Source organism: Equus przewalskii, chromosome 6 (assembly GCF_037783145.1).
Source record: "Equus przewalskii isolate Varuska chromosome 6, EquPr2, whole genome shotgun sequence".
Lineage (NCBI taxonomy): Eukaryota > Metazoa > Chordata > Mammalia > Perissodactyla > Equidae > Equus > Equus przewalskii.
Genome location: NC_091836.1, coordinates 71,651,857 through 71,665,822, shown reverse-complemented (window position 1 = coordinate 71,665,822; position 13,966 = coordinate 71,651,857). Strand labels below are relative to the sequence as shown.

General features: G+C 56.6%; 1 protein-coding gene across 50 annotated transcripts in view; it reads right to left on the bottom strand.

Annotated features, from left to right (window-relative positions):
* Positions 1–66: 66 nt before the first annotated feature.
* Positions 67–13,966, bottom strand: part of NUMA1 (nuclear mitotic apparatus protein 1) — a 68,554-nt gene continuing 54,654 nt past the window's right edge. For 10 of the 50 annotated variants that reach the window (XM_070625986.1, XM_070625994.1, XM_070625991.1 and 7 more), the window contains 12 exons: positions 10,514–13,912; positions 8,443–8,511; positions 6,341–6,451; positions 6,046–6,264; positions 5,768–5,925; positions 4,204–4,450; positions 3,057–3,285; positions 2,276–2,412; positions 1,771–1,947; positions 1,450–1,560; positions 1,114–1,335; positions 67–727 (listed from right to left, as the gene is read on the bottom strand). In XM_070625986.1, coding sequence (XP_070482087.1) covers positions 716–727; positions 1,114–1,335; positions 1,450–1,560; positions 1,771–1,947; positions 2,276–2,412; positions 3,057–3,285; positions 4,204–4,450; positions 5,768–5,925; positions 6,046–6,264; positions 6,341–6,451; positions 8,443–8,511; positions 10,514–13,912 — 5,091 coding nt within the window. In that variant the 3' untranslated portion in view covers positions 67–715. Of the gene's footprint in view, positions 728–1,113; positions 1,336–1,449; positions 1,561–1,770; positions 1,948–2,275; positions 2,437–3,056; positions 3,286–4,203; positions 4,451–5,767; positions 5,926–6,045; positions 6,265–6,340; positions 6,452–8,442; positions 8,512–10,004; positions 10,047–10,513; positions 13,913–13,966 lie in introns of all 50 variants that reach the window. The other 40 variants (XM_070625961.1, XM_070625968.1, XM_070625966.1 and 37 more) reach the window with 7 other exon arrangements.

The window sequence follows — 13,966 nt, the reverse complement described above, 5'->3', positions numbered from 1 at the left end:
GGTATACACAGAAGAGCCCAGGCTGCTCTTCTTTTCCCACACAGATCAAGGCAGCTCAGCACTCACTCAAGGGAGAAAAATAGACTTTATTTACAAGTAATAACATTTAGAAAAGATCCATCCCTGGCCCTTAAAAACCTTCCCATCACTCCAGTCCTACCCCAGTGCAAGTCTGGGGAAGGCAGCCCTCCCACCCCCCTTTCCATCACCCTCCTGCCCCCGAAGCATGGGCCTATCTATCCTGGAAAAGAGCATCCTCTGGGCAACCCGAGGGTAGAGTGCTCCCACCAGGTCAATGCCCAGTCCTGGACTTCAGGAGCAGCAGGGACCAGGGCCTGCTCCTCCAATGGTCCCTTCTAGATTCAGAGGCTGATAGGAGGACTGGCTGGGCCCGAGGACCCAGCCACTCAAAGCCAGCCTGAAATCTGGTTGTGATGCAGAAGTGACTTTAAGAAAACATCAGGAGACAAGGTAGACAGAAGACCCAGACTGTCCAGACTCCAGGCCTCCTGGGCCAACTCTGAGGACACATCTGTTCACCTAGTGAAGGTCCAGGTACCAGGCCGGGGTGTGGGCAGGCATCACTGTCTCTAGGGGTTTGGCCACTGTTGGCCTGGGAGCTGAGAGAAGGCACTGAAAGGGATAATAGATGGAGAAGGACCAGACGAGGTCAGCATCAGGAACACAGGTGGGGCCACTCACTGGTACTGACCCTTTAGTGCTTTGCCTGAAAGAAAGAGAGAGAGAGAGTCACTTGGCTGGATGAGACTTGTGATGCCAGCCTGCACCAGCTGGCTCAGGAAGACCTCTTCTGGCTCCTGTACACCCGACTAGGACCCCTTCCTTGGTGTGGCCCTGGACCCATCTACCTTCAGGTTACCGGTCACTGGCTGTGCCTGAGCAGCTCTGGGTGTTCTCGGTAGGAATGGAGTTGCCTGCCTCCTCTCTCAACAGTGAGCAGCTAACCAAGACAGACAGCATCTGTTCTCAGCGGCCAGCCGCCAGCGGCCTGGCTCGGCCCTGCCTTGGAAGCCACCCCATAGTAGTCTGGGGATTGCCCATGCTTCTATGGGGTTTCGTAAGAGTTGAACCCTCCCCTGTCAGTGCCTCCACCTTGCCCTTGGCCCGAGGGGTGGCAGTGGCAGCAGCCATGGCAGCAGCAGTGGCAGCGCTGGCTGTGGTGGTGGCGATGCGAGGAGAGCGGCGGGTTCCACTGCGGGTGGTCGGGGAGGCCTTGGATGGGGCTTTCTTTGAGGTTCCCCTCCGCAGAAGGCTATTCCCGAGCTTCTTGGGCGTGTTGAGGATGCTGAAGGCCATTGACTGGCGGCGGTCGGCCTGTGGGAAAGAGCTGTCAAACTGGGAGCTCCCCCGCTGCCTTCCCAGGCAACCTGCTGCTCTAGGGCTCTGCCAGCAAGGCCCCCTAGAGGCTCCCTTCAGCCCTCGACTAACCTGTTTAACAACAGCTGGAGCTGCTTTCTTCTCTGTAGTGCTCTGTTTGCGCCCTTCATGTCGGTCCCGGGGAGTCAGGGGGCGTGGGAAACAGCTGGTGGCCTTCTTAGACTATGGGGAAGAGGACAATGAGGCAGACAGTGGCAAGAGGACTTCACATCTACGGCCAGGTGTCTCAGAGCTGAGTGGACCTTATAAGTCTATTTGTCCAACCAGCACCCTCACTCAGAGCCAGAAGGCTCCCATTTAATCCACTTTTCAAACTTGGTGAGCTGGGCAGGCTGCCAGATAGAGCACAACACAGGAGTCAATGTCGCCTACCTCGGGGGTGCCAGGGCCCTGGTGCGGCTCTGTTGAGACTCGTTTGCGTTGCTGCCGGGTGGTGATGCCAGCGCCCTCAGCTATCTGGGTTGGCTGCATGCTGGCTCGGCGCAGGGTCTCCCGAGGGTCACCAGTTTTCATCTCCTCATCTGTGATGGTAGCCAAGCTCAGGGAAGGCTGCATGGGGTGGAAGAAGTGGTCAGTGGATCCAAGCTGTCTGGAGATGGAGCAGGAGGACTGCCCCAGAACACTCTTCACTGGCCTGGCATATGGAGCAACTGAAGCCTTCGTATCGCAAAAGGCCTCACTTCCTGTCGTCTTTTCTACCTCTACCCTGCAGCACGATGGCCATAGAAGAGCAGTCCCAAACAGACCTCTCAGTTCCTGCCCACCCACAGTGACTTCAAGGTCACCCTCCTCAGCAGGCAGCACTGGGGAGGAATGCCAAGGGAGGAAGAGGTGAGCCAGTGTGGGCAGGTCCTGTGCAGATGACCCCAGAGCTCACCCTGGACTCCAGGGGATAGCAGGTCTTCAAGTGCGGAGGGCAGACTCGATTGCGCTGCTGTAACTCTGCAATTCGGTTCCAGTCGTCCAGCTGCTCGGGCTCATCCTGGCAAGTGCCCATGTAGAAGCTGTTCCTTCCTGTGGAGGGCAGAGCAAGTGGGGCTAGAAGGCCAGGAGGAGTGAGGGTAGAGGCAGCAGGTTGCCCACTGGCGCTAGCATCTTGCCAGCCTCCCATCCACCTGTCCCGTGGACTTCAAGCCCAGAACCCAAGTCCTGCTCTGCTCAGTGCTGCAGAGATGGGAGCAGGGCTCACAGCCCGTTCTAGCATCGGGGCTGGCTCACTGCTCTTTCCTTGAAGAGGTCAAAAGAGGTCATACGCAGAAGCTATGGCACCAAGAGAAACTAACTGAGGGCCAGGAATTGATATCCAGGGGGTCCCTGAGGGTAAGAGCCTCCAAGAAGAATCTGAGGAGAGAACACTGGCGAGCCCGGCCCTTCCTGTATCCCCTCACCACCTGAGAATGGGCACGGAGGACTCGTGACAGCAGCTGAACATCACTATTGTGCTGGGAATCGCAGGCTCCTTGTGCGAGCATTTCTGGTTCACCCTGGCTGAGATTAGCGTCAGTCTGACTTCCTAGCACAGCCCCTTGGTGCAGGCAGGGCCCCTGAGGAGGGCAGGTGAAGTGCTGGAGGGTAGCCAGGAAGTCAGCCTGGGGTTTTGTCCCTTCCCTGTTTCCAATCTAACCTTTGGGCATGGTAAGTCCCAATCATCCCCTTACCTGGAGGGGCCCCACTGGACACTCCAGCCTGGGAGCGACGAGCAGAACTGCGAGTGGTGGGCCGGTAGCCAGGCAGGCTGAGCAGAGCTGAGTTGCCATCGTCCGGAGAGCCCAGGCGGGCTAGAGACTGGGTAGAAGAGGTGGCTCGTGGGCCAGCCTGAGAAGCAGGGGCAGACTGTGTGCTATAGAAGGATGAGTTGGCGCTGTCTGGCTCCTCCATGTCTAGCTTCTGGAAGAGAGGATGAATCTGTTGCGGTGGGGTGGGGCTATAAAGAAGCCTCCTGTTCCCATCCCTAAAGTGCCTCAGATTCCACAAGTCTGCATGTGTTCCCACACTGCTTTGCAGGGGTCCTTAGCTGCATGTCTGCAAGAAATGGGCCTTGTTGCCAGAATCCCGCACAAGGTACTAAGGCTCTCAAGACTCTTTCCTATCCATTTTTCCATTGAGTCTACTAACAATGCTTTGAGGGAAAGAAGGCAGAGTGTATCAGTCAATTTTAGAAGTGAGGTGCAAATAAATGAAGTGACTGGCTCAAAGGACACACAGCTATAAAGTGGCAGAGCCAGGGCTGGAACCCATGTCTCCTGAGCTAGTCAGGCCCATCCCACAGCCTCCACTGTCCCTCAGCCCAAGCTTGCCAGGGCCCTGACCATCTTTTAGAACTTTTCCAGCTTCTTGGTAGCAGAGGGCACCCCGTACACATAGGTGCCCAGTGCTGCATCAAAGGCACCTCTCTCCTCCCCAACCTCCTTGGGGTATGGAAACAAGGGCCAGAGCCCCCAGCCTGGCAGGCAGCCCACTGGGGCCACCACAACTCATCTCGGCTACCCAGGGGGTGTGCTGGGAGGCACAAGCTGGGCTGCAACTTCTCCATATTCTCTCCCTTCAGCCTCACAGGGTCAGTGCTACATAGGGAGAGGACGCCAGCCTTAGAGTCAGTGGTTAGGCAGCCGTTTCCAGCCCTGCCCCTTTCCACAAAAGAGGCCTAAGCAAGTCACTGCCCTTTCTCTCAGCTTTCCCATCTGAGAGAGATGAATTGGTCAGCCCTGCCTGCCTCTCAAAAGCTGTTTTGAGGACCTGATAGAAGGATGCTCTTGAGAGGAAGTAAGCGTTACTGTCCTACAGTCCTACTCCCAGCAGCCTGACCTTGGTCATGGTGATGTTGATGATTTGCGTGGTGCGCCGACGAGCGGAACGGGTCTTCCGGCCTGAGTCCAGGAAGACATCCCCCAGGGAGTCCAGGCTGCTCTCCAGGGGGGCCTGACCCCGAGCAGGGATGGGGGTGAAGTAGAGACTCTCCAGGGATTCTACCTTGGGGGGTAGGCGCTGGGAGATGGGCGAGGCTGGCTCTCCAGGGATGCTGGTACCGTCTGGCTGGGTACGAGGCAGCTTGCTGTAGAAAAGAAACCTGCTAAGGTGCCAGTCCTGGGGCTAGAAGGCAGTTTGTCCATCCCTTTGCTCCAAATGACCAGTTCCTACATTTATTACCAGCAGAGCAGGTCACGCACCCATTCTCTCTCTGATTTTTGAGATACCCAGGAGAGCCATTGACCTGGGCCCTCCCTTCAGTCCACTCTCCATCGCTGGTGAGCCCATCCACTCCCATGGCTCTTTGAACTCCCCAGTACTGGCAACTCCCAGACTTCTGCCTTAGCCTGGACCGTGCTCTCCAGACCCATATATCCACTGCCCCAGACATCCCCCCTGGATACCCACAGCTACTCCACAATGAACAGGGCCCAAACTAAGCCCATCTAGCCTGTTCCTCCTCCTGTATCTCCTATTTCAGTTAATGGGAGCAGCTTCTACCTAGGCCCCCCAGCTATGAACATGGACGTAACCCTACTTTTTCCCTCTCCTGCCAAACCCAGTCGGCAAGTCTAACAGTTCTCCTAACCGCACCCACTCCACTCTCACATCCTTCCCCAGTCTGCCTCATCAACTCTCACCAAGATTTACAACAGCATCAGAGAGAGCACCAGTGTGGTGACAAGCAAGGACTCGAGCCAGACTGCCCGAGTTCAAGCCCAGCTCTTCCACCGTGGGACCTTGGGCGAGTGACTGCCTTTCTATGCCCTAGTTTCACGTTAAAAGAGAAAATTATAGGGCTGTTGAGGGATAAATGAATATCTTTCAAATGTTTATAACAATGTCTAGCAGGTGTAAGTGTTTGTTTAATAAAGACAAGAGATATGTTTCCAGTCTCAGTTTCTACACTGGCTCTCAGATGATAAGATGCAAATCTGACCACAGACTGCTCAATTTCAAACCCTTCCAAGGTCCCTCAATGCCTTTAGGCTCAGGTCTAAATGCCAGCCTCCTTCAATGGGCTGGCCCGCTGGGATCAGGGCCCGAGCCCTCCCAACCTCACTTTCCAGCCCAGCCAGGCTCTTTCTCAGCCTTTGCTCTTGCTGCTCTTCTCTGTCCACTGGGCACACTCCCACAGCTCCTTTCAAGACTCAGAGCAGAAATGACAGCATCCATGAAGCCTTTTCTGACCACTTGTTTCTTTTGACTCCTGCTGTGCCCTACACAAACATCTGGCATAATACATGTAATACTTCTTCTTTATTCTTCTCCTCTAAGAATAAGCTTCCAGAGGGCAAAGGGACCACATCGTTTATCTCACAGCCCCAGTGCCCAGGATACAGCCTGATCAACAGTAGGCACTCATGGACAACAGACGGAGGGAGGCGGGATGACTCCTGACCTGGTAATAGTGAGTGGGGTCCCCTCCTCACAGCTCAGATCCAGGCTGTCAATACTCAAGTCCAGTTGAGGCTTAGCCTGGGGCTCCCGGCTCTTTAAGGCGTCAGTCGACACCTGGAACTTGCCTAGGTCCCGAAGCTGCTGGTCTGCGTGGGCAACCTGAGAAAGAGAGGGCCAGGGGAGAGTGTAGAGAAGCTTAAGGCAGGGGTGGCCTAGAAGAGGAGGGCACAAGGCTCCAATACGACAGGGGTGATGGAGTCTGTACAGCCAGATACTTACCTGTGCTTCCAGGCTGCGCACCTGGGCAGTAAGATGGCGGCAGGTCTGTTCAGCCTCCTTGGTCTTCAGCCCGGCCTGCTGCAGCTCACGGCTCAGCCGTTCGGCTTCAGCCCGCAGCTCCTTGTTTTCCTTCTGCAGCTGCTCCAGGCCCCGCAGCTGCTCCTGAAGCTCTTGGTTCTGCTGCTTCTTGGCATCATAATGGGTCTTGGCTTTCTCCATCTGTGTGGACAGACAGGGTGGGTGGTGAGGGTGGGACAGGAGGGAGGGCAGAGTGGGCCAGGTCTGGGCTCCTCACCTGCAGCTTGTAGTGCTCAGCTGCCTGCTCCTTCTGGCTCAACTGGGCCTGCAGCTCATTCAGCTGGGCCTGGAGGCGTTGGGCCTCTTGCTGGCTCTCACCTCCCTGGGCCTGGAAAGCATGAGAAAGGCTGCTCAGGGCGGCTGGTCTGGCTGCTCCACCCAACTCCACTGACCTGCCCTAACCTCTTGGCTCCATGGGTGTTTTCAGATTCCTGCATATTCTCTCAAGACACACAAAAAATCCTTTTACCTCCCTCCCAACTCCAGCCTACTGGAACACCACACACCCATCAAGCTCTCTGCAGGAACTTTCCTTGAGCAGCTAACGCTGTTTCTGGGAGAGCTGGGACACCCCATCTTTGGTTTCTTTGAGACCAGGCACAAGCTGTCTCATTCTCTCTCCACAGTTACATAGTCATTCTCTCCTGCAGGAAGGGAACTGATCCTCAGCAACCCAGTGTAGAGCACAGAGCTAGGCACTTGGCATGTGAGGTCTCTGAGGACACATGAACTCAATTCTCAAAACCACTCTGGGGGGCTCCCTGGGTGGCGCAGCGGTTAAGTGCGCACGTTCCGCTTCGGCGACCTGGGGTTCGCAGGTTCGGATCCCAGGTGCGAGATGGCACCACTTGGCAAGCCAGGCTGTGGCAGGCATCCCACATATAAAGTAGAGGAAGATGGGCACAGATGTTAGCTCAGGGCCGATTTTCCTCAGCAAAAAGAGGAGGATTGGCAGATGTTAGCTCAGGGCTAATTTTCCTCAAAAAAATAAAAAATAGAAAACCACTCTGGGAAGTAACTTTATCTCCCTTCCAGAGATGAAGAAACCGCTCAGAGATTTAAGCAAATTGACCAATCATAGTGACTAAATAGCAGAGCAGGATCGGAACCTTGGTCCACCTGACTCCAAAGCCTGTGTGGGCTCATTTATGATGCTGGCACTGCCTCCTATCAGACTACAGACTCCTTGGCAGCAGGGCCTGTATCTGATCCTGTATCTGATCCCCTGTCCACCTGCGATGCCAGCAAGTTCTTAGTTTGCAGTAGACACTGGACAGGACCATCTGGCCTTACCTCTCCTACATCTCCTAGCACTGGAAAGGCCCCCAAAAGGAGCATAATAAGCATCTGTTTATCACCTAATCATGACATGGTGTGGAGTACACGGAAGTGAGCTGGGGAAATGAAGCTCTGAGCTCCCACTAACTCCTGTGACCCACCAGGGCTTCAGCGAGTCCCAGGGCCACTGGTGCCCAATTCCTTTGCCCCTAAGTAAAAGCTGTGGAGCCTAGAATGTCAAAAAATCAAATATTAAACCAAAGAAGGGGGCCAGCCCAGTGGCACAGCAGTTAAATTCGCATGTTCCGCTTCTCGGCGGCCCGGGGTTCGCCAGTTCGGATCCCAGGTGTGCACCGCTTGGCAAGCCATGTTGTGGCAGGCATCCCACATATAAAGTAGAGGAAGATGGGCACGGATGTTAGCTCAGGGCCAGTCTTCCTCAGCAAAAAGAGGAGGATTAGCAGCAGTTAGCTCAGGGCTAATCTTCCTCACAAAAAAATAAATAAAAAATAAAAAATAAAATAAATAAAGCAAAGAAGGTGAAAGCATTAAGAATATTAAATTGCACTGTAATATTAAATGTCGTGACATTCTTCTTCCTTGAGGCCAGACTATCTACACCAGCGCTATCCAATAGAACTTTCTGCAATGATGGAAATATTCTGTACCTGCCCTGTCCAATATGATAGCCACTAGCCACACACAGCTATAGAGCATGGGAAACGTGGCTAGTGCGACTAAGGAACTGAATTTTTTATGAAGTTTGAATTTAAATTTAAATAATCACACATGGCTAGTGGCTACTGTAGTGGACAGCAAAGGTCAGGGATGCGAGCCACTCTAGTCTTCCCTTGAGAGTTCCCAGAAGGCACATGCAGGCACTCCTGAACCACAGCCAGGTCTCTTAAGGCTGCCAGGCCCCCAGGGTGCCCCTCCTCTGCCCCTACACCCATCGCAGCCCAAGGGCTTAGAGAGCACCTTCCCACCCCCATCCTCACTCTGAGGCAGGCAGAGGACAGGCCCATCCCCCAGCTGTCCCACCTTCAGCTTCTGCTGCTGCGCCTTGCTGGCCTGGTCGTGGTCAGCTAGCTTCTTACTCAGTTCTTCCACCTGGGGCAGGGGAGGGAATAGAAGAAGAGAAGACTCAGGAGGCCTTCCCCTGGATGTCCAGATAAATTACGGTGTCTCCCCAGACCAATCCCCAGGGTTCCTAAAAGAAACTCAGGTCTTTTCTCCGGCCTCCAACTAGGGAACAGCCTGCTGCCCAGGCTGGTTGGCAGGAACAGAGTAAGGTGACCCAACACCCAGGTGCTGCCATAGCCACCTGCCCATTCTTGCCTCCACCCCCAGCATGCAGAGCAGAGGCCTGCCCAATCCCTGCAGCCGCCAGATTCAGCAGAATTGACTATGGGGAGTTGACACCTCACCACCACCTTACTGCTGCCGTCATTCCCAGCCCCGATTCTTCCAGGTTGGGGAGAGGACCAGAGGACCCGGTCTATAACTCTAGCAGACATACTCAATGAATACCCATCCCTCCTCCTCCCAGAAACTGCCAAAGCAAAAGCCCACAGGTGCTCAGACCTCTTCCCAATATCCACAGGCCATTAGGGCCGGCACCAGCAGAGTGGCTGCTGTGGTTAGCATAGGGGCTCAGACTGCTGGAAGACAAGAGCAGGGGCCACACAGGTACTCAGAGCCCACCCTACTCCCACAGAGAGGAAGGGCAAAAGGAGGAAGGAGACAGGAGGGAGCAGAACAGCCACAGCACCCCTGGCTCCTCCAGACATTCCGGGAGCTCAAGCATGATCGGCAAAGGCGAGAGGCAAGGGCTCCATTCCTGTTTGCCATTCGTTTTGATTGTCGCCGGCATCTCAGGCTCCTTGGTGATGGGATGAGAGAAGGGCCCAATTCCTCAGCAGGCCTGAGGTGACTGGGGAGGGGGGGGTTGGGGGGGGCGGTGGAGAAAGGGTGCTAGGGCAGCATAGAGAGATCCTTGTGAGAGCGAGGCAGCCAGACCATGCCACCTCCTCTGGTGGAGGTTCCTCCTGCTCCTCTCCACCTTCGCCTCCCGGCTCCCAGACATCTCAATACTGCACTTGGAGTTAAAGCCGCACAGGGTGATGGGCAGACATCCTAAGCCCACAACCCTCCCTAACCTGTGTAGGCTGCCTTGCATATCACCTTTGTGACTTCTGCGGGAAAGAAGGGGACTGTGTTAAACAAGGCCCAGTCATTCTGCTATTCCTCTAAGTACCCCAACTTGGAACAGGACTTGGAGGTTTGGGAATCCCAAGGACTGTCTGTCACTGGTTCCGATATGGGAAAGATGAAGCCTACCCTAGCCCTTGTCCCTGACAGGCAGATGAGAGAAAGGGCAGAAGGGTGGAGAGGCCGACCTGGGATGGGTGGGATGAGGCCTGAGAGAGGGCCCAGCACACTGCACTCCTGGGCAGCCTGGGCCTGGATTCCACGGCTTGACCCTGCCCCCTTCACAAACAGTTTGCAACAGGACCTGGCGAAGGCAAGCTGCAGCCGGGGTCATGCATCAAAACTGGTCACCGCTTAAGCAGCCAGCATTTATCGAGGACCCCAGGCATTACCTGCTTAGTTTGCTCTCTCTGAAATACCTCTAGCTGCTCCACCTGTGCATGGGGGAGGAGCAATGGAGACAGTGAGAGGAGGGCCAGAGGCACTGGCCCTGCTGCCAGGCTGACCTCGCTGAGGCTCTGATACTTTCTCCCAAGGAACTAGACTTCCAGTAATTAAAACAAGGCCAGTTTGGCTCATTCTGGTCCCCAGTGGCTCATGGGGCCTGCACTACAGGTGTGCCTGCTCACCACAGTGTGCCTCCAGAATGGGCTGGTGTCCTTCATGGCTTGTCTCTCCAGGGACAAAGTCTTCAGGGAAAGGGAGGCTATTGATATTTTCTTTAGGACAATAAGGGGCAACGGACTTGAACTCTGCCAGCCACCTCTCTTCTGCCACCCAGTGAATGAGGGGAGACAAGACACTGTAATGCGGAAGCCAGAGGCCCTGGAATACAGAGGGAACAACGTGCCCTCTCTCTCAGGTCTGATCTTTGGGGGCATGGTTGAGCCAGGCACCTTACCTGGGCACTGAGTTTCTGCCTCTCTTCCTGGAACCGCTGCCTCTCCTCCAGGACCTTGACCTTGGCACCCTCATACTTGGCAGTCACCACCTCCAGCTCCCGAGCAGTGCTCTGTGCTTCCCGCTGCATCTCAGCCAGACGGGTCTCAGCATCAGCACGCACAGCTGCCAGTTCTTGGCCATACTTCTCCCGGGCCTGGTCCAGCTCCACTTCCAGAAACTGCCGGCCGAGGCTGGCTCTCTCACCCAGCCCCCGGTTCTCCTCCGCCAGCAGGCCATGAGCCTTCTTCAGCATGCTCAGCTGCTCTGCGTAGCTGGCCTTCTCTGCGCGTAGCTGCTGGGCTGCTCGCTCTTGCTCTGCTACCTTCTGCCGCAGGGGCACCAGCTCCCCCAGCTCCCGCTGGGCCCGCATCAGCTCTGCCCGCAGCCCTCCCGCTGCCTGCTTGCTTTGCTCCAGCTCCTCACGATGGCGTTTCTCAGCAGCTGCCTGCTCAGCCTGCAGCTGCTGGCACAGGTGCTTAGCAGGCAGCAACTCACTCACCAGGGCCTGTGTGCTGGTGTGCTCGAGCTGCAGGGCAGAGAGGGCCTGCTCCTTCTGGAAGAACTTCTCCTGCCATGCCTTCAATTCTTGGCCCAGCTCCTCCGCTCGCTCTGCCTGCGAGGCCAGCTCCTGCCGCAGGCTCTCTGAAGCTACCCGCTGTTTCTCTGCCTCTTCCCGGAGGGTCTGGACCTCCTCCCGCAGAGCAGAACTGCGTTCCGCAGCTCTGGCACTGTTGCTGGCTGTCTCTGCCTGGAGCAGGCGCAGCCTCTCTTCCAGCTTCTGGCTCTTCTCTGACTCAGCTATAACCAGCCGCTTCAACTCCTTGCTCTCGCCCTCCTTCTCTAGGACCTGGCGATTCAGGATGGACACCTCCTCCTCCAAGCTGCTGATGAGACTGTTCTTTCTCTCAGCCTCCTGCTCGCCCCGGGCCACCTGGGCCTTCCACTCATCCTCAGCTTTGCTATGGTCTTGGGCCTTGGTGCGGAGGGTGGCCAGCTCCCTTTGGGCTGAAGCTAAGGTGTCCTGACTGTGCCCTAGCTCCTGGGCCTTCTCCTCCAACTGGACCCGCAAAGTCTCCAAAGCACCGGCCTGCTCAGCGCGGGAGGTGCGCTCAGACTCTAGGCTGCGCTCCAGGCTGGAGGCCTTCTCCTGATGCTCCCGGCACTGCTGCTTCAGCTTGCTCACCTCTGCCTGTAGATCCCCCAGCTCAGGGCCTTTCCGCTCAGTCTTTCCAGCAGCCTTAGACTGGGCCCCTGACCCAGAAACGTCTTCTCCACTGGTCGTCCCTAGAGACTGTTGGCACTCCTCCTCTTTCTTGGCCAGCTGTTTCTTCAGTCGCTCCACAGTTTGCTGAAGCTCCCTCAGCTCTGTTCTCTGGGTTGCCTCCTGCCCACGAAGCTTGGCCAACTCCTGGTCTCTCCCTTCCTTTTCCATCAGGGCATGGGCCAGTGCCTCTTGTAGGCTAGCAAATTCCACACGCTGCTCATTGAGGGCATTCTGCAGCCGCATCTCAAGCTCTGCCTTGGCTGCCTTCTCCAGGGCAAGATCGGCTTGGGCCCGGCCCCGCTCCTGGGTCAGCCGCGCCACCTCCCTCTCCTGCTGCCCACGCTCCTCCTGCTGCTGTCCCTGGCTCTCCATCAGCGCAGCCCGCAGCCTCTCCAGCTCACTGCCCATTTGCTCTGCCTCACGCTCCATGGCCTGCAGCGCAGCCTGCGTGCTACAGAACGGGCGTCCTTGCTGCTCTTCCAGCCACTCTGACTCTCTGTCTCCTGCCCTCGGGGGTTCCTTGAGTAGCTCACTGGAGGCTGTTTCCTGCTGCTCACCTGCCTTGCGCACCAAGGCCTCCAGGCGGGCCACCTCCTTGCTGGTGGCAGCCATCTTCTCCTGCAGAGTGGAAAGGTCATCTGCAAGCTTCTGGGCCCTGACCTCCTTCTCCTGGACCTGCTGGAGGGCTCTGGCCAGGTTGGCATGGAGCTGTGCTAGCTCACTCTGCTGCCGGCCTATCTGGAGCTCGCTGTGGGCCTCTATCCCTGCCACCTTCTCCTTTGCCTCCTGCAGTTCTTGGCGGGCCTTCTCACATTCCTCCTTCAGGGTCATCAGCTGTTCCTGGAACATGGCACCATACTGTGCTTCCTCTTGCTGGCTATCCTCATACCGCTCACGCCAGGTGGCCACCTCCTTGGCAAGCTGCTCACACTCACTCTCAGCCTCACGTTGGGAGGCTATGGCCTCTGCCAGCTCTCGCCGCAAGGCTTCCATCTCGGCCTGATGGGCCTCCCCAAGCTGCTGTAATCGGGCCTCCAGCCCCTTGCGCCCAGCCTTCTCTTCGTCCAGCTCCTTCTGTTCCTGCTTATGCTGCTCCACCAGGCTCCGGATCTCTGCCTCAAGCTCAGAGATACAACGCTGCTGCTCTTCCAGGGTGTCTGTGGCCTTGCGCTTCTCCTCTTCAAGGCTGCCTTTGGTGATCTTCAAGGACTCCTCAAGGGCCTGGACCTGCTCCTGGAGCTGGCCCTTCTCCTGGGCCACCCTTTCTCTCTCGGTTGCTTTTTGCTGTTCAGACCTCAGCTGGGCCTTTAGCTCTGCCACCTGGGCCTGGGTTTCACACTGCTCCTGGTGGGCTGCCTCAACACGGGCATGGAGTTCCTCAACCTTTTGGCTCAGCTCTGCCTTCTCCCGCTGGGCCTGTGTCACTGAGGTCTGGGCACTGTCCCGGGCTTCACTGGCAGCCTGAAGTTGCTGTTGCAGGACCTCTAGCTTGGTAGCCTTCTCTTTCTCCAATGCCTCTAGCTGCTGGAGGGCCGAGTCCCTCTCCCTTAAGGAGACCTCCTGCTCCTCAGCAGCAGTGGCCAGTTGCTGGGCATGGTCACGCCTGGTTGCCTCCCACTCCTTGGTGGCTTCCTCCAACTGCTGCTCCTTCTGCTTTAGGCTGCTGCTCAGCTGCTCCACCTGGTGGCGCAGGCCCTGGGAGGCCTGTTCTTGCTGCTGGAGGGTCTGTGCTAGTTGGGCCTGCTCCTTTTTGGCCTGCTGCTTCAGGTCAGCCAGTTCTTGATCCTGCTGCTGGAGGGTGGAATTAAGGGTGGTGAGCTCAGAGGTCAACATGGCCACCTGAGCAGACAACTGAGCCCCCTGAGCCTGGGAGGCCTGCTCCAGTTCTTCCTTGGCCTGGCTAAGGCTGGACAGGGAGCCCTGCAGCTCGGCAATCAGGCCAGCAAGCTGCTGCTTTTCTTCTTCAAAGTGGCCCCGCTCAGCAAGCAGCTTGGCTTCCCGCTGGCCCCGCTCCGTCTCCAGTGCCTCCACCCTGGCTTGGAGCTGGGTGTTGTTTGCAGCAAGAGTGGCTGCTTCTTGCTTCAGGGTTTCCAGCTGATGAGATAAAGAGACAAATGGGGATCAGCATGACTCCTCACGTCACCACAG